This window comes from Orcinus orca, chromosome 5 (genome assembly GCF_937001465.1).
Source record: "Orcinus orca chromosome 5, mOrcOrc1.1, whole genome shotgun sequence".
NCBI classification, from domain to species: domain Eukaryota; kingdom Metazoa; phylum Chordata; class Mammalia; order Artiodactyla; family Delphinidae; genus Orcinus; species Orcinus orca.
Window position 1 is genome coordinate 136,962,349 of NC_064563.1, and position 27,304 is coordinate 136,989,652.

The following is a 27,304-nucleotide window of genomic DNA, read 5'->3' on the forward strand; positions in this document are numbered from 1 at the left end:
TTTTTGCACTAAGTCTCAAATCCAGTATATATTATATACCTACAGCACATCTCAATCCGGCCTAGTCAATTTCAAATGCTCAAGAGTTACAGGCGGCTAGTAACTACCGTACTGGACAGCGCACCGCTGAGAGGTAGTTTTAAGGCCCAGATGACAAGACCCACACACCTAGTGCTACCACCCTAGAATTCATAACAGTAAGTGTCACTGTCCTCCAGTTAAATTAGGAGTCAAGAAGAAATTTTCCTTAGAGCCAAAAAAGCTGAAATGAATCAGTAAATACAATTAGAACTAGTCTCACTGCTTAGCAATATCAAAACCTACAGCACTATGTAAAAATAATCAGTCTTACCTGTCAAAAGCAGGTGCATTGGCTTCAAACCCCCTTGACATACGAACACGATGAGATCCCACCTAAGATAAGAAAAATATGTGTAACCATACCAAAAGCCAACATGTAGACAAAAGAAATATTGTTTACAGTATGTAACAATGCATTTGCTAAACACCCAGTAGCGAGCTGAGTGATTGCCATTCATGATATTCTTTAAAAAACAAGTTCTAGGAGGTTCTCATCCCTTTTATTTTTTTAAAACACAACCTCACAAAAAAAGAACTAGAAGTTAGACCATTATGAAACACTTGTAAACTAACAAGGATTTTTATTTATGTAAGATATTTTTAAGAGTGCTTTCACATACATTACCTTGTTTTAAGCTCAAATTACGTGCCCTTCATATGTCAACCGATATTGCCATTTGGGCAATAAAAAACCAAATACAGCCAAGTGAATAAACTTGTCCTCTCAGGGCAACAGCATTCATTTCAAAAAAGATTCGCATGACAATTCAGGCCTCCTGACAAAAATTCCTACTCTTCCGGGCTGCCGACAAGTGCAATGTCTACATATTCTTTTTTTCTCTGTTATGCTGAATACTCTGTTCACTCCTCCCTCACCCAAAGATCCTACAAATTAAAAATATTGTTCCTGGAAAAACAGACTTTCCAAGTCAATCTCTCAGGCACACAACTACAGTTACAGCACATTTTGCAGAATCAGAAAATCTGGGTTAAGAGAATTAAACAAGATGGAAAATAACTAGCGATTGTGTTTTGTTACAGTTTTTCTTTTCTCCTATAGGAAAGCAACAGAGAGATGAGGCAGAATTGAGAAAGGTATAACAGATGCCAAGAAGATGTACAGCAGTGAGACCAGATTCCTTCCCTGAATTTCACTTTTAAACATTTCCCTGAGACTTTGGGATCAAAGTTCCCCAGAATTCGTTCTTGCTAATCTGTGAACAAAGTGACTTTAAAGGCAGCGTGGGAGGAGCGCTGCCAAATCAGTCATGCAGTTGGACAAATAAAACTAGAAAATAAGCACTAATATGCCCATCCAATTCAGTTCAAAACTGAATTAACAGTATTATCATCCACTCAGCATTACCCCTCCTGATCTGATGAGACAACTGAATGACTGTCCTGAGAAATCAGTGGATTCTCTCTTTAGTGCTTTTTATTCTTAGTAAGAAATTGATTAGCCAAATGTCACATCTATATTCCATTTCATTTTCTAGTGCTTAACAGACGGCATAAAATCTTAAATTTTGAAAGATGTGTGCTCCAGGACTTTAAGCATTTTAGGCGGCAGAAAACTTTCTCTTTGGAGTCCTCTCAGGTAATTGCCTATACTATAAAAGTTCAAGACTTAGCATTTTGTTTATTCATTAACATTTATCTTGCACAGTACTCTCAACTGTTAAGAAGGTGAAAAAAATACAAGTTTTCTCATGTTTTTTAGGTAACGGCTGTGCTGGTTCCCTACTGTCTGCTCCCCAACGCATATACACAATTAGCTACACATCATAACACTTACAGCAATCTGTTGGTTAGACTAGACTAGGTTTTATTACCCAATGTTAAAAAAAAATTCTATAATAAAAAAGTTATGTCAATGGTGATAAAAGTTTTAAGGCTTTAAATAACCATAAATTTACCCCATTAAAAAAAAAAGTTACATCAAAGGTATTTTTAGAAAACCATTTCATTGGGTGGTATGGAACATCATCTTCTGACAATAGTATTGCTTCGTGTTCACATACTTCTGAAACTTCAATTCAACCAAATATTCAATGTGCCACACCACGCCAGGCATAAATCTCATGATGCTTACCATTTTTAAGACTAATATAGGCTATAATATAATGTAATGATATAGTATCAGAGGAACACTACAAATTATAAATGCTAAATACCTTCAAAAAAAGGAAATCATAAGTAAAATGAGTGAGTTGCCAGCACTTGAAATATCACTCTTACCTGGGCAGCACCTTATGACAACTCTTATGATGCCTCAAACTAATTGATACTGATGTTTATCTTTTCCATAAAAGGCCTGTCTCCCCAAACAGATTGCAAGCTCTCTCTGAAGCATCACTACAGTCTTTGAATTTCTCATAGGATACAAGACTATATACACCTAATGTGTACAGAATAATACACGTTTAGAAGAACTTAAGGATTTCATGAAGAGATCAGTGTGGAGGAGTGACCGGAATCCATTCCACGAGATCTGAGTCGGCTACTGAAGGACAACAAACCTTCGTTTGGGGAGCAGAGGATTCTTGCTAGAAACAGCCAGGCATGAAGCCAGATAAGTAGAGGAAGCCAGAACACGAAGAAACGGGTGCACAGATCTGATGAGTGAAATAGATCAAAAGTGGTAAGAATGGCCAGAAAGCAGGGAGGAGACCAGTTAGAAAACTGTGAGAATCTTCCAGGCAAGAAGGAATTATGAAAACCTTAACTGAGATGACAGGAGTGGGGATGAAAAGAAAGAGAAAGTCCCAAGACCTAGGAGAAAGCTGGGGCTAAGCGTCACAGGGCCGCCTTGCTGGCTCAGGACTGGCCGCTGGAGCAGGCAGGGCTGGATACACCGCAAGGGCAGCAGGAAAGGATCCAGTACAGCACAAGTTCTCTAATTTGAGTGGTTAACTTAACCACTCAAATTAAAATGCAGATTCCTGGCCCCATTCCAAAAGATTCTTTTTTTGAATCTTTTCAAAAAGATTCAAGTTGATTCAAGTTGAATCTTTCAAAAAGATTCAAGTGAAGTTGAGGCCATGAATCTGCATTTTAAAATCACTTCCAAAGATTCCTTTAAAATATTTTAAGAACCTGAGAGGAATTATTCATGGACGAAAAGAGGTAGAACAAGGGACAACTGCCTGAGGATTCTCTGTCTGTGACTTGCGAAGTGCGACATCTCACTAGGCAACACTAACTTCAAGGATTCCCAATAATAAATTCCAGTCCCGAGAACACACAGGACACCTAACGACCATTTACAGCCACCCTAAGTCAAAAGTCCTTATTTGTCTTCTATGAGAAAATGAACTTGGGGTCTTGATATTTTTATTTTTTTTAAATCAATATCTATTATTTTCATTCCTCTATTCCTACGCTTTTAGAATGGTGGGGAAATGATAAAAAATACTCATGAAACGAATCCATCCCTGTTCAAAGAAAGGCTGGCTTTAAAAACTACTAAGCTAAATAACTGGGAACTACTGACCCAATCCTCAATCCAACCTGAGACAACAGGCCAGCTCAGTGATGATTTGGCAGAATTGCTGGACTGCCTTGATGTCTCAAAAATTACTATCTCTATCAAGAAAGGCACGATTTAAAAATCTGTAGTTTTCAGCCCATAATCAAATGACATTATCCAGCCAGACTACTTGTGTGGACAGGCCACAGAACACAGAAGGAAGTCGGAAGGAAGTCCCACCCAAGGAGGATCCCTCAGTGTAACTACTCAGGATCCAACCTTACTGAATAACCAAACACTGTAATTCTGAACTTCCTAATAACACAGAAAGCAGGTAAAACAGAGGGCTTATAAATAGGCTATTTCAATCTCTTATACTAGCCTGTCTCTTGAGCAAAAGCATTTACCTTGCATCAAAACAGGGTTTTAGAAATTTCTTAAAGCAAATATTCCAAACACCCTCCTCTGGTCACAAAAAGTTTGGAGAAGTGGGGTAGGGCGGGTATTCTTTCCCAAGAGAGACTTGGGGAGCAATGTATCTATTTAAGTTACGCCTATATGCCAAAGATAAAACCCACATGAGTTAAACTGGTCTTAACGAGAACTCAGGAATTTTAGCAAAGCAGCACAAGTATTAATCCTTGTTAATTCTTAGCCTGTCTTGAATAAACTGCCTTACTGAAAAGGTTCAAGTGGTCTGCAATTTTCCTCCACAATAACCATCCTAGAATAAGAGAGATACAACTGTGAACTAAATGGAGGCAAGATTTTTTTTTTTTTTCTGTTTTCTCAATACTGTAGACTGAGGCACAAAATTTACTACACATTATATACCAGAAGCCTAAAATGAATATAATTTAACACTTTCAGAACTAAACATGTTTGAGTAAAAATAAAATGCAAAATCACACTACTATGGGCAATCCAGTATTATGATCTTAGGTGAAAAAAAATCTTATATTTAATCAACAAAGGAAAGTTTAGGAAAAAAAGATCAGAAAGCAAAACAGAGAACATATTCAAGATGACAAGTCACTACAAATTACAAAGTAAAATTTCAGTAGCAGATATATTCTTATTAACAACAATAGCTAACCCTTACCTAGTGCTGACTGTGTGTGCCACTTACTATTCTAAGCACTTTCCATTTCATCCTCATAAGAACCCTAAGACCTAAGAAGTAGGAACTACTAATATTATTCCCATGTTACAGATAAGAAACCTGAGACACAAAGGGGTTAAATCACTTGTCCAAGATCACAAAACTAGTAGTGGTAAGTAAGGGCTCAAACTGAGAAGTCTGGTTTCAGAAGCTTTGTTTTAACTACTACATTTTTCTACCTACAGAGACTAAATTGTTATACACTAAGATACTGAGATAGTAAGCACAGAAACACTTAGAAAATCAGTGTGCCATGAAAACATCAAAATTTTAATATTAAATATGGGAGCTGAATTTCTATGGATATTTAAAAGAACATTAAAGGAAAAAATAACTAGAACAATTCCAGGACCTCTGTACTTGGATCCTCATTTATGGATCTAGCTAATATTATTAGACGGAGTAGTAGAACTATCAAATGAACTGATAAACTATCCTGAAACTTTAGAAAATATGGAAAGTTCTCAAGAGAAAAAAAACCTGAATGTCAAAACGCATACCTGCAACCCTGGTTGCTCCCAGAACAATGGGACAGACCCCCGGATTTGTATGAAGGAAGAAACACAGTCATCTAAGTACACAACCTACAGAGAAAAATAATGGGTAAAATGTTTCCACAGACGAAGCTGTTACCTCTACAGCAAACGACAAGTGTCCTAACTTCTAGTGCACGCCAGTTATATCTCATGACCAATCTCTCATATACAAACGATCCTAACAAAATATCCAATAGGCCACTAAATAAGTTGGATTCTTTTTTCAACTAGTGATAGTTCTTCTATATACATTAACCAAGAAAATCGTGACTATAGAAGCATAAGAATTACAACTTTTAAAAAGGAATTCCTTTTGAATTTCAATATTTTATACATACACCTTCAGAGTTCATTTTTTTTCTTTAGCTTTTTCTATTTTTCAAAAACTAATTTGAAGATCTGAAATGGACCGGGGGCATCGCCTGAATTTACAATTACATAGTTTCATAGTCAAAAATATTATAACTTTTCATTTTAATGGTACTACATACCTAGCTTTAAGAGTTGGGTTTGACTTAATTTCATCAAAACACACTTTTCTTAAGCTGTCTGGCTCTATAATTGAGGATTTTAAATTCAATACTAAAACGTATGACACTGGCAATGCCATGCTGATTAGCAAAAAGTTTTGTTACTTACTTGAAGAGCCATGGCTAAATAAGTTTGTTTTTGGGAATCCTCTCTTAAGGCTAATAAGTAGCCAAGAACAACCATAAAACGACATTACAGATGTCGAAATGAGTTCTGAATCAATAAAAATCTGTTATCGTACTATTCTCTGTGCCCCTCCCCTAATACATGAATTAAGCAATATAAACATATACCTGTTCTGTTTCTACAAAATTGGCGACGTGACCATCATCATTTGTTCCCCGGACATTGAACCTGGTCCCAGCTCGTTCACAGCTTAGCCTGGAAACGAGGCAAGCCTTTGCCTGTTTATGAGCAGCATAAATTGTTCTGACTTCTACTCCGCCACACATGAGGCGTAATAACCAGTCATCGCAATTCACACCATAGTGCTTGAGATGCAAGTGCAAAGACTGATTCCTAACAGAAAAAGAAGTAATTGCATTAGCGTAATGAGCACTGGACGACTCACAGCGTACATTTCAAAATGTTGCTCCTGGAACATGCACATTAAAAGGCACCAAAAATAAATCAATTCATTTACATTTACTATGGCAGGGACTGGAAGATAGGGCTATAAAATGAGATCCTTGGACATGTGATCTATGGTCCATAGAAAAGCAGCATACATTCTATGTTTTTAGAATCTGGGCCCCATTTCTGTTATGTCTTTATTCATAATGTATTTATCACTTGTTCCAAAAAAGGGTTTCATACACACATCCCCACCCTACGTTAGAAGGCTCTACTTAAGGCTTGACTTTTATAAGGCTCCATTTTAATTAATTTAAGTTTAAACAGCCAGAAGGGCTAGTGGTTACCGTATTAATGCATGTCTAGAGTTTTCCACTGCTCCAAATACTTTTACATTCTAGATAACGGATGGGGCCTGGTTGCCAAACTTTTTTGGGGCAAAGAGTTTTGTTCAAACGAACACGCAGAAGCCTGGTGATCAGGAAACATAAAAGCAGAGTTGCTACGGCTAAAGCAGGGCTGAGGGGCTGGGGTCCTGCCACGCCGGCCATCTTCTCATCCTGCTGACCGCCTCAGGGGCTCTGTCCAAACCTTATTCCTCCAACAGCAAACACGTGAAGCTCCTCACCAACCTACCACCAAAGCAAATATAGTGTTGTGAAGAAAAACTTTCTATCTGGTACTTTCAGATAAAAAGGTGCCTTACAAAAGTGAAGTTTCTAGAATACTGAAGCTTAGTTCTCTGAGTTTTAAAACTACCAATCTAAGCGGAAATCTTTCTTAAGTGCTTTGCACTATCTTGTTGTCTTAAGAGGTATAAAAACAATGTCACAGCATTTTCTTGACGCCTTAGGGCCATTAATACCAAGAATACACAGCAACGTGGCTGGAGCAGTTGTCCCCAACCCCCTCCTCAAGTGACAGCTGTAGGAGAGAGAAAACAGGTGGTGGCCACGTGCAGCCCTGGAAAACCAGCTACAACCCCAGCCCTTCTCACCCGCTCAGGAAAGCATACTGGAATGGCGATGAGTAGTAGGATTACTTGGAGGATAACATTAAATCCAATGACCTCCATTAATTTCAAAAGAGGACGTAAGCTTCCACGCTTATTATTATCTACATTGATCTGAGGCAAAGCTCCAACTGTGACCCAGTCTGTCCAGACACCACAGCTGAGGCCCCTGTCCTAGCAGAGGTCCCCCATTTAAATAGGAGCGGGATCCATACATTTGTTCAGGTAGAGTTTCTCCCTCTGCTGTCAGTCTTCATTTTTCTTTGCAGTCAATGCCTTGCTGTTTTGATTGTTTAAATTTACACCTGACTCTCGACTGGCAGCAGCCTCAAATCTCCAATGGAGGAAGTTGCTACTCTCTGGCTACAAAACTTACTTGGCTGTATGCTGGAAAATACTCCTACTAATAAGCTGCAAGGGTAGCACAATGAGTTCTAAGAGCTTTCGTTTTTCTATACTAAGTGAAGCTCCAGTATCCAATCCTTAGCAAAACTGTAGAAACTGTAAAACGAGCAAAACTCACCTTTGGCATTTCAGCGTCCCCTTCGCTCAGCCTGTCTCCTGCTGGATAAACCCTTCAATCTGTTATCTAAATTTGCCCCAACTCTAGCCATAATTGAATGAAAGGATACATGAATTATTCCCACTGATTAAACTTAGTGATGTTCTGGACTGCTGACCATCCAGCCAATGCATCTGCACCTGCCTGGACTTCTAATTATGGCAGGAAAACTTTTCTCTCTCAATCAAGGAAATTTTGGGTAAGAATGAGCAGGGGGGAAAAAGGTAAGGATAGCTGCCCTAAGTCCAGCTGCAACACCGTTACCTTTTGCAGAAATCTTCAATGTCTCTTCCATCAGAAAAGTGTAGGGCTGACACAAGCAGACAGGACTCCGTCCACTCATCTGTCCCACTGACCTCCCCACCACACCCCACCCCCTGACTACAGTGCTCCAAAGCCCTTTTCACTCTGCCCTCTCTGCTCCCCCATGCCACTCCTCTGGGCCAAGATACTTCCATGTGATCTACAAGGTGACCAAGCTATTGCTCTGAAGTTAGCTTCCTGTCCTAAGGTTGTTGACTTTAAGCCCTCTAACACCCAGGGCCTTCTCCAGGACCATAATGGCAGATAGCGAAAGTGGGAGGGAAAGTATACAGGAGGAAACACCCTGAATCTGAACTACTGAGGGAGACCGAGAGCAGAGAGGCCCGGACTTTGGCCTTATAACATAAGTAAACAAATGAAATAAAATTTGTCCGTTGTGTTAACGAAAAAAGTCAACATCGATGCTGACTGTGGACAAGAGAACAGCTATACTAGAAATCTGGTCTGCTCCAGTAAAGTGGTACTAATTACAGTCATGTGGGCCCTGCCCCCATTAGTGCTTACTTACAATACAGCACACTTACGCATAATCGTGAAACATGGCACAGTTACATATTTTATTATGGTAAGTTTTATTAAGTCTTATTTTATTACAGTACTAAACTTTATCCCAGCGTACTACTTCCTCGTAGTCGGTTGCTCTTGAATCAAGATCATCTACTTACAACCTTAAAATTAAAAATAATAAGGGAATGTGGGCTTAGAAAGGCAATGCTGCCAGAGACAAGACCTCAAAACTAAGAACAGTGGATGTGAGTAACGCAATTGTATTACAATTAATTCGTTCCTAATTTTAAAATAAATATTTTAAATATATGTCTGAAATGGAAGGTCAGTCTAGATCAGGGAGAGTAAATGGGTTTCACATCACATGACAACTTTTAAAAAATGACAGTGGATGCCTGCTATGCTCTGCTGAGGATACTGCAGCAGGAAAGAGCGGTGTGCTCAATGGGCAATGCCCACTGCTGCTATCTCTGGAAATAACTGTTCAACCTTCTATGTTGCACAGCATGTGATTACAAAGGGAAAAATGTAATATGAACTCACCAGAAAAATCTATTATCGGTTGTATGTTCTTGCATGCTACGATGGGCATTAAGACTCAGATCCAAACTGACTCCAGATGCAGACCATGCGAAATAGAAGTTTCCTGAATTCAACACTTTTCGCACTTCTGAAACGCGATCCTCATCTGAAGAATCGATTCGAAGTGATATAAATTCAGTGGAAGTAACTCGGAAAACTTCAGATTCTTGAATTTTTCCAACAGACATACATCCAGTGACAAGGACCAGATAATGTAACATAATATCACCTGCAAAAACCAAAGACTTTAATTGGATGAAAAGTCCCAATGTTTTTTAAGCTATTCAAAGTTTCTTCCGCCTTCCTTCTTGTGTCTCCATGTTTGAAAATCTGGCCTTGTGGTTATTTTAAGTTTATCATAGACATGTTTAAGTTCACAACTAGATTTTGGCAAAAGTTAGGGGAAAAAATCCTTGTTTAGATACATTCAGTATAATGAAGCATTTAAACATTAACAGAATAATCTCACATTTATGAAACTGTTCCTCTACTTAATTGAAGGGTATGCAAGATTTATCAAATTAAAAAAATATATATGCGTTATCTTCCCTACCTTTCCTTTAAGACTGTTAGGAAGTTCAGACAAGACAATGAATGTGAGAGTTCTGTGTAAATGGTAAGGTTGAAAAAATGGCACATAAATGTGAGCTGCTGCTGCTGCTATGTGGACAAAAAGTCCTTGGAAACAATTTATAAAGCAATTTGGCTTATAAAAAACTCAGGGATTTTTTCATCTAGTTTTGACAAAAATTCTGTGCAATGGGTATGAAGGTGGAATTCAGCAGTGGTGTACTTTGGTTTTTTTGTTTGTTTTAATTCATTAATTAATCTTATTTTTGGCTGTGTTGGGTCTTTGTTGCTCTGCACGGGCTTTCTCTAGCTGCGGTGAGCAGGGGCTACTCTTCATTGCAGCGTGCGGGCTTCTCACTGCGGTGCCTTCTCTTGTTGCGGAGCACAGGCTCTAGGCACGCAGGCTTCAGTAGTTGCGGCTTGCAGGCTCCAGAGCGCAGGCTCAGTAGTTGTGGCACACGGGCTTAGTTGCTCCGCGGCATGTGGGATATTCCCGGACCAGGGCTCAAACCCGTGTCCCCTGCATTGGCAGGCGGATTCTTAACCACCAGCAGTGGTGTACTTTGAACGTGGGCTTTAACGTAGGCAGAAGCACCCTGCGCCTTGGCTCCTCCACTACTTATTATCCAGACCAACTTCACTGTGTTAACATAACCAACCTGAGATATCCACCCTTAGAAAATAAGATTAAAACAAATCTCACTGGACTGCGAGGATGACCCAAGACAGTATTAGCTAAGAGCTAGGCACAGTACTTTACACGTGATAGATTCAAAACATATGGCAAATCTCCATTTGATAGACCAGAGCTCCTCAAAGTATGCCCCATGAACCAGTTCACAGGTACCAGTTCATGGTGAGAAAAGGTGCTTCTCCTAGAACAGAAAATGGTATCACTAAGTTTACCATTTGGTTTCGCTGACTTCTTTTTTTCTCCATAGTAAGACTTTATCAATGAAGGAAGCCATGTGTTGATTTGCACGATGGTGCTGGCTTCTCTTCTCATCCAGACCAATAACAAAACAGTTTATGGAACGTAACCAGTCCTTGGGCCACGCTCCGAGTCACACCGTTATAGAATCATAAAGGTTACTTTGCAGCCCATGGTGACACTAGGTAGCAGACACAGGCTCGACTGAGACCTTTTGAATACAAAGCAGATGTCTTTTCCACTATAAACCAGGGAAATCAGTGTGTGGTTCCCACTAAGACATCTTTTCCTAAATGCACTGAAACAAGGAAAAAGGGCAATGCCCTGATTTTCTCTTTTGACAACTGATACCAGTCTCTTAAAGTGTTCAAATAGGACGCTGTCTCTGGAACTTAAAATCACAAGAGCACCAGCATGTAGCATGCCTTTTCGGGCAAGAAGCATTATCTCAAGATTAGCTTAATTAAGGTTTAAAAGCTGTTACCACACTTATAGCTCAGATATAGAGTCTGAAATAGATGTCTCTCTCAAATCCTTAGAATTACAAAAACAGAAATGAAAAAAATAGATCAATTATATCGACTACTTACCAAGATTTAATCGTAAAACACCTAAAAGTCCATAGGCATCGAGAACTTTGGAGTATGTACTCTTGATTGCTTCTTTTTCTGCTGATGCTATAAAAATCAATCAATCAATAAATAAAAGTTTTAGGGTAAGAAAAAGGACCTGAAACATCAGATTCTATTTAGCTATAAAGCCAGAGTTTCAAGCAAAAATGTCCAAATCTAAACCTGATATTCTTAACATAAATGCATCGTATAAAAGATTTTTTCAAACCAGTAAATTAACAGTTTTTCCCAAAGAATTAACAAGTTACTCCAGCCCCATCTATTCCCTAATCCATCCTCTCCTAAAGATCTGAAGTACTACCTTTAACAATATTCGTATGTTTTGGAGGTTGCTTTTGAATTTTCTTCTCTGTTCCACTGATCTGTTCACCTACTCTAATACCAGGAACACTCTCTGTTATGATATCCCCTATAGGACAACACCCAACTCCTTAACAAAGAGTCTTCCAGAATCTGGCCTCAACATACCCTTTCTGCTTCATTCTTCATAACTCTCCTCTCCTTCCCACCCCCTGCATCTTAGGCTCCAATCATATTAAACTATCACTATGGCCCAAGCATGGTCTTTTACATTTCTGCACCTTTGCACAGCGATCTGGCTTTCTGCCTGAAAGACTCTATACCCAACCTTTGCCTCTTGGCAAAATTCTATTCACCCTATAAAAACACAGGCACAAAATCACTTTCTGGAAACCTTTCTTTACTCCTCCAGGCACAGGTCTTTCACAGAGCTCCCTCTTCACGCTGCCCAAACATTTAAAATATACTCATTGCTTGTCCTTCTCATTAGCCAGCCTGCTCCTTGAAGGCAGGAATTCTGTCCTATTCATCCTTTCATCCCTAACACTTAGAACAGTGCTTGACGCACAAAAGGCTACTAACGTTTAAATAATGAAAGCTAATGGCAATACTTGACCACAGAGTCTAGCAGGGGGGAAATCGTCATTCTGGCCTTTGTCTGGATTTATTTCTCCTGCTATGAAGTTAATGTTATCTGCTAATGAATATAACGCACAGAATAATTTCCCTAGAACAGGCTGTTGTGGTTATTCTATTCAGAAAAAACAAAACAAAACAAACAAAAAAACAAATCCTGAAGCTTTAAAGGAAAATGCCTAGTTCCTAGCAAATACACTTATTAAAAATTGAACACAGAACCAAAGAAACATAAACCACAGCTAGTAACTCAATGGACGAGTACAAATACTACATTCTAAGGTCTACAAATCTGGAAAGGTATGAGCCTCTTTCTCATTCTATCCTTTCCCTTCCAGTTCTTTTCTTCTTTACTGCCTTCCCTTATCCACTCCCTACCCACAACCCACCAACTCACCTCTTAGCTGACTGGTTTACTCCTCATTTACCTCTTATCTCTTGCACTTACCCCTTTTCCCTTTCCCCATTCCTCTATGATCTGTACATGAACGATAGTATGTTATAAATTCTAATAAATTACATTCTGATACAGAATTATAGTACATTTTTAAAATTTATTTATTTATTTATGGCTGCGTTGGGTCTTCGTTGCTGCGCGCGGGCTTTTCTCTAGTTGAGGCAAGCGGGGTCTACTCTTTTATTTTTTTTGCGGTACGCAGGCCTCTCACTGCTGTGGCCTCTCCCGTTGCAGAGCACAGTCTCCGGACACGCAGGCTCAGCTGCCATGGCTCACAGGCCCAGCCACTCCGCGGCATGTGGGATCTTCCCGGACCGGGGCACGAACCTGTGTCCCCTGCAACGGCAGGCGGACTCTCAACCACTGTGCCACCAGGGAAGCCCGCGGGGTCTACTCTTCATTGCAGTGCATGGGCTTCTCATTGCGGTGGCTTCTCTTGTTGCGAAGCATGGGCTCTAGGCACACGGGCTTCAGTAGTTGTGGTCTGCAGCCTCAGCAGTTGTGGCTCGCGGGCTCTAGAGTACAGGCTCAGTAGTTGTGGCACATGGGCTTAGTTGCTCTGCGGCATGTGGGATCTTCCCAGACCAGGACTTGAACCCGTGTGTCCTGCATTGGCAGGCAGATTCTTAACCACTGCACCACCAAGGAAGTCCCTCTCTGTCGACATTTATTGCCAACAAAATGGCTATCTTCTCAGTCTACTGCTTTCCTAATATCCCATAGTACTCTGCATTAGAGCTCTTTTCCTTTGTTTTGAAGCTCTTCTCCAGGGTTCTACAGACCAGCTCACTTTCTCTGCCTGCCTCACCTCTTTTCAGACCATCTACTCTTATGCTTCTTCCTAGTTATCCCATTTCTGCCTTCGAATGAGCTGTGCTCTGCTAGCTGGCAGCACAGGCCTTATAAGACTGAAGGACTCAGTCACTCAATTAGCTGATACTGTCACAATTTTCTAGTATGTTCATTATTAGGGGTAGGTCTTTATCTTTATCAAACCACCCAGTATGAAGTTAAGGAGTGAGGAAGATTTCACCAAGCCACTAAAGTTACGGGGATTTGAATTTCATTCTGCATTCCTAGAGTTCCTATGATTATTACTGCACTATATATTTAGGAACAGTTACTCCTAACATTCAGTGACAAGGAACACAGCTAGAAAACATCACAACATAAATTTTAATATTTTATAAAGAAAAACAGGAACTTCTTCCCCTAAATACTGCCTTGTTAAGAGTACCACATGTACAAAAGCAAACCTTAGAGAGGCTTGCTATCTCTGATGACAGAAGGCATGGCTTCCAGGGCAAATACTATTCCAGAGTTTTACAGGTTACATGTTACATGCATTTCAAATACTATCACTGGTAGAATAATATAGACATTACTAGATGTATCTATCAGTTTAGCAGCAACCAGTTGGGTTCCAATACCAGCAGCTAGTAAGGGTTAAAAAGAAAATATATTTTTAATATTAAGTCATCACCTTCCCTTAGAAAAGAGAAAGTCATTTTATAACAAATTATCCTGCAACAAAATGTTCTCTCTCTAATAATGCATAATAATTACCTTTTCATTAACTGTGCTCCAAACATATGAATCTACCATGTCTTTCAGGCCCAAAGAAGACCCATCTATTAGACTGTCACCTGATACAAACATGCAGACAAATGTCATGTTGCCTGGTTATTTGTGCTCTTGTATTATATTCTGAGGCTCAAGAAACAGGACACATTTAAACACACAATTTAAACTAAAGTGCATATTCTTAGATAAAAGTACGCTAAAAGAAAAAAAAAAAGATTCAAAGAATAGATGAGATTTCATCTTCCCTGCCAGGAATTTTTTTGGTTTCCCCTCAAAATATTAAATGAAAAATTTAAATGATTTTTTTAGAGTGACGAATATTATTTTAGCTGAGGTACTTGTATATTGTTTCTGTGATGATCACGACAGTAGCTAACTAGTTACTGGGCTAGGTATTTTTCATGTGTTATTCAATTTCCACAAGCACCCCATGAGCAGAATTGTGACTACTTCCACTTGACATGAGGAAACAGGCTTAGAGAGATTACTAAGTTGCTACTAACCTGTTTAAGCTTAAACAGAGTCAGAGAATGCAGGGAAGGGGCTGCATGAGGGAAGGGGCTTTGTCTAGCTCGCCGTCCTATCCCCGGTGACCTAGCTCAGTGCCTGGCACCCAGGAGGGGTTCAGTAATTTATGTTCAATGAACTGGTGAATGCAATTTCAGAGCCATATGAACGTTTATCTCTAGACACTTCCAATTTCATAAAAGAAAACCAAGGGTTTTCTTCTTAAATATTTTTATTTAAGGACTGCAGATGATTACCTATTTTTCCATTTACGCTTCAAAGGTTTGGGGTGGATGGAAGGAGGTCCTTTGCAGGCTGTGAGAGTCTAGGTAGAGTAAGAAGGGTGGCCCTGTTCATGGAGTTGAAGCCAGAGGTGGGGAAAGAAAGCATCCACTTGGGGGGAGGAGCAGCCGGGCAGGAGATGAAGTCTGAGTGAGGAGGGTGGTGTCCATCCAGAGACAGTAGGAGTGGCCTGGCACGGGATGAGAAGGCAGGGTGCACTGGAGGGAGCCCCAGGCAGGGTGCTGGAGCCCCACTGGGGTGAAGAAGGCAGCCACACGGTGGAGGAGGCTGCAGCGGCAACAGGAGAGTGGTTATGCACAGGGGAATGATCAAAGACCACAGGAGTAGGCTTCTCACTTTCAGAGAAGGGAATTGCAAACATGGAAAGAGAGAAAACTAGAAAGGACACTGCAGTGCTGATCAGAATTGGAGTTACCAGTATGAACTCACAGTTTTCTAGTGAGACAGACTGACACAGATATAAATGGGTGGGTATAACTATGTATGCATATCATATACACTCACATGTTCTCCTTAGCTCTAGCCATTGACAGGACCACAACCAGCAATACTCCAATAACAAACAGCACACCTAGCACCCAGACCTTGCCTTGTAATACCATTCTCCACTAAAAGGAACTAGGACTCCTCGGACAGCTAATTCCAGGGGAAGGGCAGGGACAAGATGAGCCTATAACATGTTTTTGCACCAGAAAGTAAGGGAGTGTTCAAAGAATGATGGTGGCATGTTACAAAAATGCGGAAGCTGGCTTAAAGGGGCTTCTTTTACTGGTGAAATCTGGGACAATTTGAGCATCAAAATAAATTATAAGAGTAACAGATTACAACCCACTGAATAAACCCATAAACTGAAAGTTTGAAGAGCAATGGGACCATACATAACCTCAAAGTACCTCACCTCCAAACACTTATTAATTATAAAGGAAAAAAGAGCCAGCCAGAGACACCTGGCAGACACCACCTTAACCCAAGTAATCCAAGTGAACACCAACAGTAATGGGACAAGTCAAGATTGTGTCAACTGACAGGATACAATGAAAAGAACGCAGCAGCACTTCTGTAATATTCCTGCCAAGACAACCTCAATCTGAGCACGAGGAACCATAAGACAAACCCAGAGTGAGGGACATTCTACAAAACAATGAAGATGGCCTTCATCTTCAAAAGTTTTATGGTCATAAAGGTCAAAGACTGAGAAACTTTTCCGCATTTAAGGAGACTAAAGAGACATGATAACTAAATAAAATGCACAAAATTCAACTGGATCTTTTTTGCTACGAAAGACATTGTTGGGACAATTGATGAACTTAAATGGAGTCTGAGGATTAGACAGCAGTAAGGTACCAATGTTAATTTTTTGATGATTATATTGTAGTTATGTAGGTGAATACCTTTCTAGGAAATATGTAATAAAGTATTTGGGGGTGACAGGGTAACTTGTTGGCAACTTAGTAGTCTTAAATAGTTCAGAAAAAAAAAGTTCTTTTGTACTGAACTTCAACTTTTCCATATATTTGAAATTATTTAAAAATTAAAAAAATTTTTCTTAATGTAGCCAGCAAAAATAACTTTGAAAATACATGTGCATATGCCTAAGTTATGAAGCTTTTTTCTCTAAATGGCATGAAGATAAACTCTTATAATACCATTTTATTCCCTCCCCATATGTATTTTTTTAATTGGGGGAAAAAGATTCCCTTCTTTTATGAAACTCCATGAAATCCAGAGAAATATATGATTAGGAGGGATCTAATTAAATTATTATCCCATTTCTCTGGTAACTTAATTCTAGAAAATAATTTGAGATTCCTCCACTGTAAAAAGATTACTTAAAATAAGAAAGCCATGGGGGGAAAAAAAAAAAAAAAAAAAGAAAGCCATGGGACTTCCCTGGTGGCACAGTGGTTAAGAATCCACCTGCCAATGCAGGGACACAGGTTCGAGTCCTGGTCTGGGATGATCCCACATGCCGTGGAGCAACTAAGCCCGTGCGCCACGACTGAGCCTGCGCTCTAGAGCCCGCGAGCCACAACTACTGAAGCCCAGGCGCCTAGAGCCTGTGCTCCACAACAAAGACAAGCCACCACAATGAGAAGCCAAGGCACCGCAATGAAGAGAAGCCCCGCCCCCCCGGCTCACCGCAACTAGAGAAAGCCTGCGTGCAGTAACCAAGACCCAAGGCAGCCAAAAATAAATAAATTAATTTAAAAAAAGAAAGAAAGCCGTAACACTTTAAAATAATGTGTATAACCTTTAGATAAAACACAGCATTTGTAACGACTTTACTCAATCCATCCCCATCTTTCTTCTTCCCTTAATACTCTCCCCTTGCATCCCAGGCCTTAGCCAAAATGAGTGACGTGTGCCCCTCCTACAGGCTCCATGTTCTTTCCCCTCCCTCCCCTCTTTCGCTGTTCACCACGTTCTTTCCATCCCGAACACTTGTTAGCCATCTTTGTGTTTCCAAATATTACCCATCTTTCAATACCTAACAAAAAATGCCGCTTTCTTCCTGAAGTTTCCTCTGATTACTCTGGCTGGAAGGAAATCTTTCTTCTCTTTACTTTATGCCACAGACACTCGTCTACTAGTAGCAACAGAAACTAAGTCTTATTTCTTTATATCTCAACACGATGCCCACCTAACACAGTGACTCTAAACACTGCAGCTATTGATTAAGTATTCATCTAACAGACAAAAATAAATTGAGAGATTTTGGCACAAAAGGGAATGTTTCGTAAGTTTTAAAATAATACATAAGGGGAATTCCCTGGCAATCCAGTGGTTAAGACTCTGTGCTTTCACTGCAGGGGGCCTGGGTTCAATCCCTGGTTCAGGAACTAAGATCTCACAAGCCGCGCAGCACAGCCAAAAATAGTAGTAGTAATAATTTTTTTTTTAAATAAAAAAAATTTGGGCTTCCCTGGTGGCGCAGTGGTTGGGAGTCCGCCTGCCGATGCAGGGGACGCGGGTGCATGCCCCGGTCCGGGAGGATCCCACGTGCCGCGGAGTGGCTGGGCCCGTGAGCCATGGCCGCTGGGCCTGCGTGTCCGGAGCCTGTGCTCCGCAACGGAAGAGGCCACAACAGTGAGAGGCCCGCGTACCGAAAAATAAATAAATAAAAAATTTTTTAAAAAATTAAAAATTTAAAAAAACCTTAAAAATAAATAAATAAATAATGCATAAAAAGATAAATATTTTATCTTACTATTGACAGCATTTGAATGCCTTCATTATTGAAGTTTAACAGCTCCTCACAGTGACGTCATGTCTGTCCTGGGGTGTGAAGGTGAGGATGGGAAAATGGGCACTGTTAAATGACTGCTAACGAGGGTGTAAGCTGTGGAGTGTATAAAATGGCAGGGGGTGTGGAGAGCTCAGAGGAAACAACGAGCAGAAATGAAAGTTCAGGAAACGTGGTGATACGGAAGTTCAGGCTACTCACTCTCTTGTTAGTGCTGTCTTTCAATGTTATCTACTACGCTTTCCATGAGGGCAACAGACTGCTTTTTGAAAGAGAAGTGGGTTTTTTTCCTCCTTTTCATGTTGTTATTAAACAAACGAAACGCTAGGAAAAACAAACCTTTCTTTTTACAAGTGACTGATTTCTAACCACGGGTAGGTAGGAATAGCCAAGAAGCCCATTGTTTTAGGAGTCATTCTGAGCCGATCAAGATCTTGTGCAGTTCAGCTGAGGTAAGGAGGGCCACATGTCTTCAGCTCATTTGTTAAGCCCGGAAGGTAAGACAGAGCCTGGCTTCTGAAGTTACTGCTGTGACACCTCAGGCAACAACAGTAACTAACCTCCTCCTTATTTTCCTTATTTTAACTGGAAAAACTTTTCTTCTCATGTCACATTCAACACTATCTTTCATTCGTGCTTTAAATCTTAGTCATCAATCTAGTGCAAATGTGCATTTCCTGAGAACACAGAGCTATCTTAAGCATAAATTTATAATTATAGCTATATTTTTAACATATTCTCACATCATTAGAACTGATCATCTGAAGGGCTTCTGAATCTACTCCTAGTGAATATATGAATATGAATCAGGTCACAGAAAAGAATTTAAAGCAAAATAAAATATGTGCCATAAACATTTATTCTCAAAAAATATTTATGGATGAAATTAAATGATGTCCAGGGTTTACTTCAAAATAAACAGTGGTGGCGGGGGTGGGGGGGCAATAGCAGATAAGGGATATAGATAAACACAAGCGTCTGTGATTGGACTTCCCTGGTGGCGCAGTGGTTAAGAATCCGCCTGTCAATGCAGGGGACACGGGTTCGAGCCCTGGTCCAGGAAGATCCCACAGGCCGAGGAGCAACTAAGCCCGTGTGCCACAACTACTGAGTCTGCGCTCTAGAGCCTGCAAGCCACAACTACTGAGCCCGCACGCCACAACTACTGAAGCCTGCGCACCTAGAGCCCGTGCTCTTCAGCAAGAGAAGCCACCGCAATGAGAAGCCCACGCACCGCAACGAAGGGTAGCCCCTGCTCACCGCAACTAGAGAAAGCCTGTGCGCAGCAATGAAGACCCAACACAGACATAAATAAATAAATATATTTTTAAAAGTGTCTGTGATAATCGCTGAGGTTGGCTGGCAGATACATGGGAATCAATGACACTATTCTCTCTTTTTTGATGTCTGTTTGATATTTCCCCAGATAAAATTTATTCTGACAACATCCTTTGGTATCCTGGATAAATTCAGAGAGGAGAGAATACAAGATAACCTGGCGAGTCAGTGGAAGAGGACAGGCTACTGGGATTCTAAGTGATCCGAGAGGTATTTTGCTCCAAGTAGGCAAAAGTTCAATGGGCACTAGGACTTTTATAAACTTGAAAGGGAGCAATAAGTTCTACAGCCTTGAGAATGGCCCCATGGCCTGCTCTTCCCAAGTCTATCATATATTCATCAAATAACAGATATATAACAAATTGGGAAAGAAGCAGACTCGGCAATTATAGAATGGGGAGCCCAGGAAGGGTAAATATTGCTAATACTCTGTCACAAATGTTTTCCTTACATTCATCCTAAATAAATTAGCTTTCATATCCTCCTGTCAAACTTGTAGCTGGAAAATCATAAGCTTACCTTTACCCGTCATCACAGAAGTAGTTAAGAAGTCTTTAAAACTACGTAAAGCCACAAGCTAGTGATATCCCACAACTTAATACAGATAACTTATTCATTATTTTAGCTCTGTGCCTGTTTCAGAGTTGTTTAACTGAACAAATTCATGACTGAAGGCAGGCCTAATCTACGTCTCCTATTTAAACTACAGGAAAGTAATGAAAATAGAAGGTATAGAGATTATCTGTTTATAGACTACAGAAAACACTCAGAGTATAAATATATCAATTGTTCTCTATCAAAATTTAACATACCTATTGTTCTCTATCACATTACTCAACACCTTTTTTTGCTGGACTGGCTTATTTTATAGCACTCTGTCATATGACACAGCTGGCATTACTCAGCATTGTTGGTGTTACACCCGCCCTTCTCAAATGAGAAGTTAAGGCAATTAAGAAACATAAGATCAGGCTACAGAAATTCAGATGAAAACATAATCATATACCTATGTCTTGATTTTCATGAGTTGTGTCTCTAAAATACAGGCTTATTAAACATAGGATAATTGCAACACGATGGTCACATCTGCCTTGCTAACTCTACCATCTGAATGGAAAGAAATAAAATTAACTTATTATCTAAGACATTCAGATAAATAAAAAGTCATTTCTCTAAAAACCTAAATGGTATTTTGAAGATTAAATTTAAATGTAGATTTCTCTAACTTCTGATGAATTAACAATATTTCAAACTAAATAATTACGCTACCCACTGAAGGTCCTGCCATCCAAGGTCAACATTCTGCTGTGGCTCAAACCTTCCAGGTGGGAACAGACTGTCTTTGCTTAGCTGATGATACAGAAGACCAAGCTGAGGAAAGCCAGTAAGAATATGAAAACAAGTTAGCTGAAGAAAGCCAGTAAGAATATGATTACAAGTTAGCACAACCTTCCTAGAAACACAATTTGCCTGTGGTTGCATGCACCGCAGTTTGTGGCTGACTTATTTGCATGCAGGTACCGCTCTGGTGTAGAAGCAGAGAGCCTCTAGTCAGAGGATCCTTGAGATCGTGCAGTCCAAGCTACTCATTTTCAGAAGAAAAAGACTAGAGGTTAGGTGATTCGTCCAAGATCATATAACCAGCTGGTGGTAAAGACTCTTTCCATTTCATCACACATAAAGAGAAAATTATTTTAAAGGAAAAAGGTTTTCTTTGTATCAGTAAATAACTAAAATTCCAGCTGAAAGATACTCAGCTATCCAAATTAGTGTTCTATATAAACTGCACATCCCAATCTTGGCAACATTTCAAAATAAAAATAACCTTTCACTCATTTGTGCAACAAGTATTTACTGAATGCCTACCATATACCAGGATCCTGGCAAAGTTCTAGGAATAAAAAAAAGTCGGTGCCCCAATACCTTCCACTGGGAAGACAGGCATTATATAATCATACACCTGCAAAATTATGAATTATACTAAGTACAGTGATGGAGTTCCAACAGACTGCAACAGGAGGACCTAATCTAAAATTGTTTGTGGGGGACTGTGGTGGTTAGAATAGGCCTGCCTGCCTGCAGAAGTGACCTTTAAGTTGAAACCTGAAGAATAAACAGGAAGTTAGCCAAATTAAGAGTGCAGGTAAAAGTGTTCCAGATAACATCCACATGCCCTACGACCAGAAATTCCATTCCTAAGAAAATATCCAACAGAAATATGTATGTGTGTGCACCAAAAGACATGTAAAAGGATGTTCATACTAGTGTCATTTATAATAGGAAAAATTGTAAAGAAAGCAAATGTCAACAGAATAGTGGAATATTCATACAGTGGAATACTACATAGCAATGAAAATGAATAAACTACTGCTATACGCTACAACATGCATGATCTCCCATATTTAACACTGAATGAAAGAAGCTGGGCACAACAGGATACATATTGAATGATTCCATTTATGTTAAGTTGAAAACCAGATAAAACTAATCTATGAGGTAAGAAGTCAGGACAGTGATTATCTTTGCAGATCATGATGGAGATAACTGGAAAGGAACATGAGAGAATCTTCTGGAGAGCCAGCAATAATGTTCTATTCTCGACCTGGTAGTGGTAACATGAATATGTTCACTCTGTAATAAGTCATCAAGTCGAACATTTATCGTTTATATACTTTTCCACGTGTGCAAACAAGTTTATCTTTAAAAATAAAATCCTGAGCAGAAGGAACAGTTTTTGTGAAGATCCTGAGACCAGAAAGAATTTGATACATTCAGAACTAAAAAAAAAGGGCCAATGTGGCTGGAACACAGAAACCAACAGACAGTACAGTGTAAGACTGAAGAGGGAGATGGACTCAATTTTACTGCAGGTCATTTTAAAGAGTCTGGATTTTAAGTTCAGTGACCAACCCCTGAAGGGTATTAAGCAGGGGAATAATAAGATCTAAACTGTGTATTTAAGAACACTGGAGAGTGGGTAGGGGGAGTGGAAGCAGCGAGACCATTTAAGGAGGCTATTATAATGGTCCATGAAAGAGACTGCAGTGGCTTGACTGGTGTAGAACCAGCTGAAATGGTGAACTGCGTGGATTCTCAATGAAATTTGGAGGTTGAGTTGACTGTACTTGGTAATGGAGTGAATGTGTGAAATGAGAGAGAAGGAGGTGTAGAGGGTGATTCTTAAGTTCTGGTTTAAGCAGCTAGGTGGATGGAAAGCAATCCCCTGAGATAAGGAAGACTGAAGGCGAGCAGATTTGAAGGAATGCAGTGGTCAAGGTGACCATCGACCCAGTACCTGTGCCCACCCTCCCTTACTATGTAGCCATGGTACAGGTGGGGTTTTATGGGAACTCAAACAATCATAGAAATTTCTACCTTCTTTCGCCAATCATCTGCCCAACCCAAGTAGCACCTGATATCCCTGTAGCCACAGTAGTTGGTTCAGGAATGGACACAAAACTCAAACAAGGGGGAGGGCATTTTCATTTTGTAGGTTCTAATCCATTTTCTCAGTTTGAAAAAAAATTGGATCTCAGCTGTGCCATCCAAAATAAATAATTATTCTACCCAGCTCTGTATCAGTCCCACACAGCTTTGCAACATCTACAAATCTGATAGCGACCTTTCTACCCCATTCTCCAAGAAAACCATCAAACTGTGACAAGACAGGCCGAAGTCACACCCCCACGCTGACCAAGACAGACCACTAACGGGCACTAATGTACAACCAGCTAGGAATTTACTTAATAATAAGATTCAGGACTTCCCTGATGGTCCAGGGGTTAAGACTCCGTGCTCCCAATGCAGGGGTCCTGGGTTCAATCCCTGGTCAGGGAACTAGATCCCACATGCATGCCACAACTGAAAGAGCCGCATGCCGCAACGAAGAGCCCGTGTGCCGCAACTAAGGCCCAGCACAGCCAAATAAATGAATAAAATATATTTTTTTAATTTAAAAAATAAAATAAATAACAAATAATAAGATTCATCCTGCCTATACTTCGAACATGGTCCACAGGATATTAAAAGGCTGTTTATCTACCTTTCAGTAAGGTATTCAACAGACAACAGCAATCCTACGGTCGACTAGTGAACAAAATGAAACATAACCCATAATAAATATTTATTGCGAAGACCTAGTTTATATAAGCAAAACAACTTTATAAAGTTATGTAAGAAGACTATAATAAAAGGGAAGAAGAGAGTATTTTAATAACATTCAATATGTTTTAGTTAATAATTTAATAAGAAGTATTTTGTTTTTTTTCTTTTAACTGACTAAGTTATCTTAAAATCATCCAGGAGTATAAAGAGCGCATAAATTCTTTCAGCCTGAACTGAGGGAGTAATTAAATAGGTGTCCAGTTGACCACGAAGAGTTAATGCATATCTCCAAATGCCAAATGTACTCACAGTAATTTGATTAGTTCATTAGCTATGAAATGCACTCCAATGTGAATGCATTGCTTATATTGTGTAACATTACAGAGGAATAACAATGGCTTTCACTTGCAAAATCTATTTTAGTGGAAAAAGATAAACACAAATTCTTATTAACAACCATTAAAAAACTCAAGCAAATTTAAACTGTCACCAGTAAAAACATGATATGCAATTTTTAAATATATACCTCCTTTTGGCACTCTGCTTACAAGACTAACCCCAACTGCACTAATCTATTCCACTCTTTCTACCTCTTTCAAGCTTAGAGTTAAAACATAACTAAGTAACAAAATGTCACTGATTCAGACTTTACAACCTCCAAATTTCTGAATGTACTGGCGCTAGATGCAAAGAAAAGCAATACTATTTAAATTGCTACTCATATAACTGGCTCATTTTTTTTAGCTTCTGAACATCTGAAAGTCTTTACATCATCTTTGTTTGTGACTGGGTACAGAATTCTAGGTGGACAGTTTCAGGGCTGTTTTTTTTGTTTGTTTGTTTGTTTTTCCATTTCAGTACATTAAAGATCTAGCTCTATGTAAAATAAAAATAAAAAAATAAAGATCTAGCTCTTTCTCATCTGGCTTGGACTGTTTCTGAAGAAGTCCATCATGATTTGTATCTTCCTTCTTCTACATGTATATCTTTTTTTTTTTTTTTTCTTTCCTGGGCTGTTTTTAGGATTTTTATCTGCGTCACCGTTTTAAGCAATTTGATCACATATTTGGGTGTAGTTCTTTCTCTTCATGGTTCTTCTGCTTGGGGTTCATTTAGCTTCTTGGAACCATGGATTTATAGTTTTCATCAATTCTGGAAACTTGTCAGCCATTATTTCTTCAAATATTTTCCTGCTCCACCCCCTTCCTTCTAGGATTCCAACTGCACATACATATGGGGCCACTTGAAGTTGTCCCACAGCCCTCTGATGCTCTGTTTATCTATTTTAGTCTGCTTTTCTGTGCTTCATTTTGGGTTGTTTCTATTATTTTGTCTTCAAATTTGCCACTCATTTATCCTGCAGAGTCTAATCTATTAATCCCCATCAGTGTATTTTTTTCATTTCAGACATTGTTTTTTTTCAATTCTGGAAGTTTGATTTGGGCCTTTACATTTTTCATGTCTCTCCTTAACATGCTCATTCTTTCCTGTGTTCCTGAACATATGGACTATATTTATAATAGCTGTTTTAATGTTCTTATTAATTTGAGCATCTGTTTCTACAGATTGACTTTTCTCCTCATTACAGGGTATATCTTCCTGCTTCTTTTCATGCACGGTAATTTTTAATTGAATGCCAGACATTGTGAAATTGACAGGGTTGAATGCTGGATACATGTATATACATTTTGTATTCCTATAAACAGTCTTAATCTTTATTCTGGGATACAGTTGAGTTATTTGGAAATTATCTGGAAACAGTTTGACCCCTTTGGGTCTTGCTTTGAAGCTCTGTCAGGCAGGACCAGAGCAGCATGTGGTCTAGAGCTACTTGGCTCCACTACTGAAGTAATATACCCTTCTCTGAGTGTTCAACCCAATCCCCCAAGTATTACCAGTTTTCTCCATTCTGGCTGTTTGGAGCATGAACTATTCCCAGCCCTGAGCTCCAGGAATTTTTCTGCCTGCTCCTCTTCGGTGGTTCTTTTCCGCCTTGATAGCTTCCTCATACACTGGCACCAATCAGAACTCAGCTGATGTCTCAAGTGGAATCCGCTACACATCTCAGGAGCTCTTTGCAGTTATACCTTTTCTGGTACTTAGTCCTGAGAATTCTAGATGCTCGCGTTTCGCCAGAGCCCCTACTCTATCTCCTCAACTCAGGGAGACTGCCAGGCTTTGTCTGGGTTCACCCTGCTGCTGCTGTAGCCTGGAAGCTCTCAAGGCAGCGACTGCAAGGCTCCCCTCATTTGTTTCCCTTCTCTTAGGGATCAGTGTCTTGTGCTGCCTATTGTTCAAGAGCTGAAAATTGTTTCACATTTTTTTGTTCTTTTTTTGTTGTTGTTATTTAAGGTGGGAGGGCAAATACAGATCCTGTTACACCATCATGCTCAGAAGCAAATATCCTGCTACATTCCTGGCCTAGTTATATTTTAAGGACATTTTAGAACATCTGAGAGACCTGAAATCATATAATAAGAAGTCACATAACAAGGCTTTACTGTTCAGTGAGAGAGAAATTTTTTGCCTTCACTTTTATTTCCTCATAGCACACTTAAGTGGTAAAGAAATGAAGGCACTTAGGAACGACTACTGGCCCTATGTTAGCAGGCTAATCCTGCTGCCCAGGATAGAGAAGTAAGGTTGATTTTTTTTAAGTGTTGATATTTAAGTTGCTATTTATTTTCTTTTCTATTAAATATGAACATTCCAAAAATTATTTACAAAAAGAAAATGAATTTTTGCAACCCTAACATAAAGTGATATATAACAAGTCTAAATTTCATTTTTCTGCACAGAAAAAGTCAACTATAAAAAAGGCACTTCTGGGCTTCCCTGGTGGCGCAGTGGTTGAGAGTCCGCCTGCCGATGCAGGGGACACGGGTTCGTGCCCCGGTCCGGGAAGATCCCACGTGCCGCGCAGCGGCTGGGCCCGTGAGCCATGGCCGCTGAGCCTGCGCGTCCGGAGCCTGTGCTCCGCAACAGGAGAGGCCACAACAGTGAGAGGCCCACGTACCGCCAAAAAAAAAAAAAAAATTCTTAAAAAAATAAAAGGCACTTCCTTCCTCAACTTGAAATTTTTTCTTAAAAAGACATAAGATACTGCAACTTCTGTAAAGGGCAATCGTGCTGACTAGTAGCATTTGGCAATTAAAAAAAACAAACAAAAAACTATGCACACTGCTTGTCATCACCACCTACTACACTCATCCAAAATTCTAAAACCTGACATTTAACTTGGCCTGGCAAAGTTAAAACATAAAGTTTCTAATTACCTAACGCTAAATCAAACCATGTTTCCCTCTTAGATATTAACAGTTTGTAGGTAAAAACACAGCAAGTTTAACACTTCCCTCATT

At 39.7% G+C, this 27,304-nt stretch overlaps 1 protein-coding gene across 14 annotated transcripts in view; it reads right to left on the reverse strand.

The window, feature by feature from the left end:
- SYNJ1 (synaptojanin 1) overlaps positions 1–27,304 on the reverse strand; it is an 88,913-nt gene that overhangs the window by 53,857 nt on the left and 7,752 nt on the right. For all 14 annotated transcript variants that reach the window (XM_049710661.1, XM_004264514.3, XM_049710659.1 and 11 more), the window contains exons 3-7: positions 11,431–11,517; positions 9,301–9,568; positions 6,073–6,298; positions 5,213–5,296; positions 353–414 (exon numbers count right to left, since the gene is read on the reverse strand). In XM_049710661.1, the coding sequence (XP_049566618.1) occupies positions 353–414; positions 5,213–5,296; positions 6,073–6,298; positions 9,301–9,568; positions 11,431–11,517 (727 nt within the window). The remainder of the gene's footprint in view (positions 1–352; positions 415–5,212; positions 5,297–6,072; positions 6,299–9,300; positions 9,569–11,430; positions 11,518–27,304) is intronic.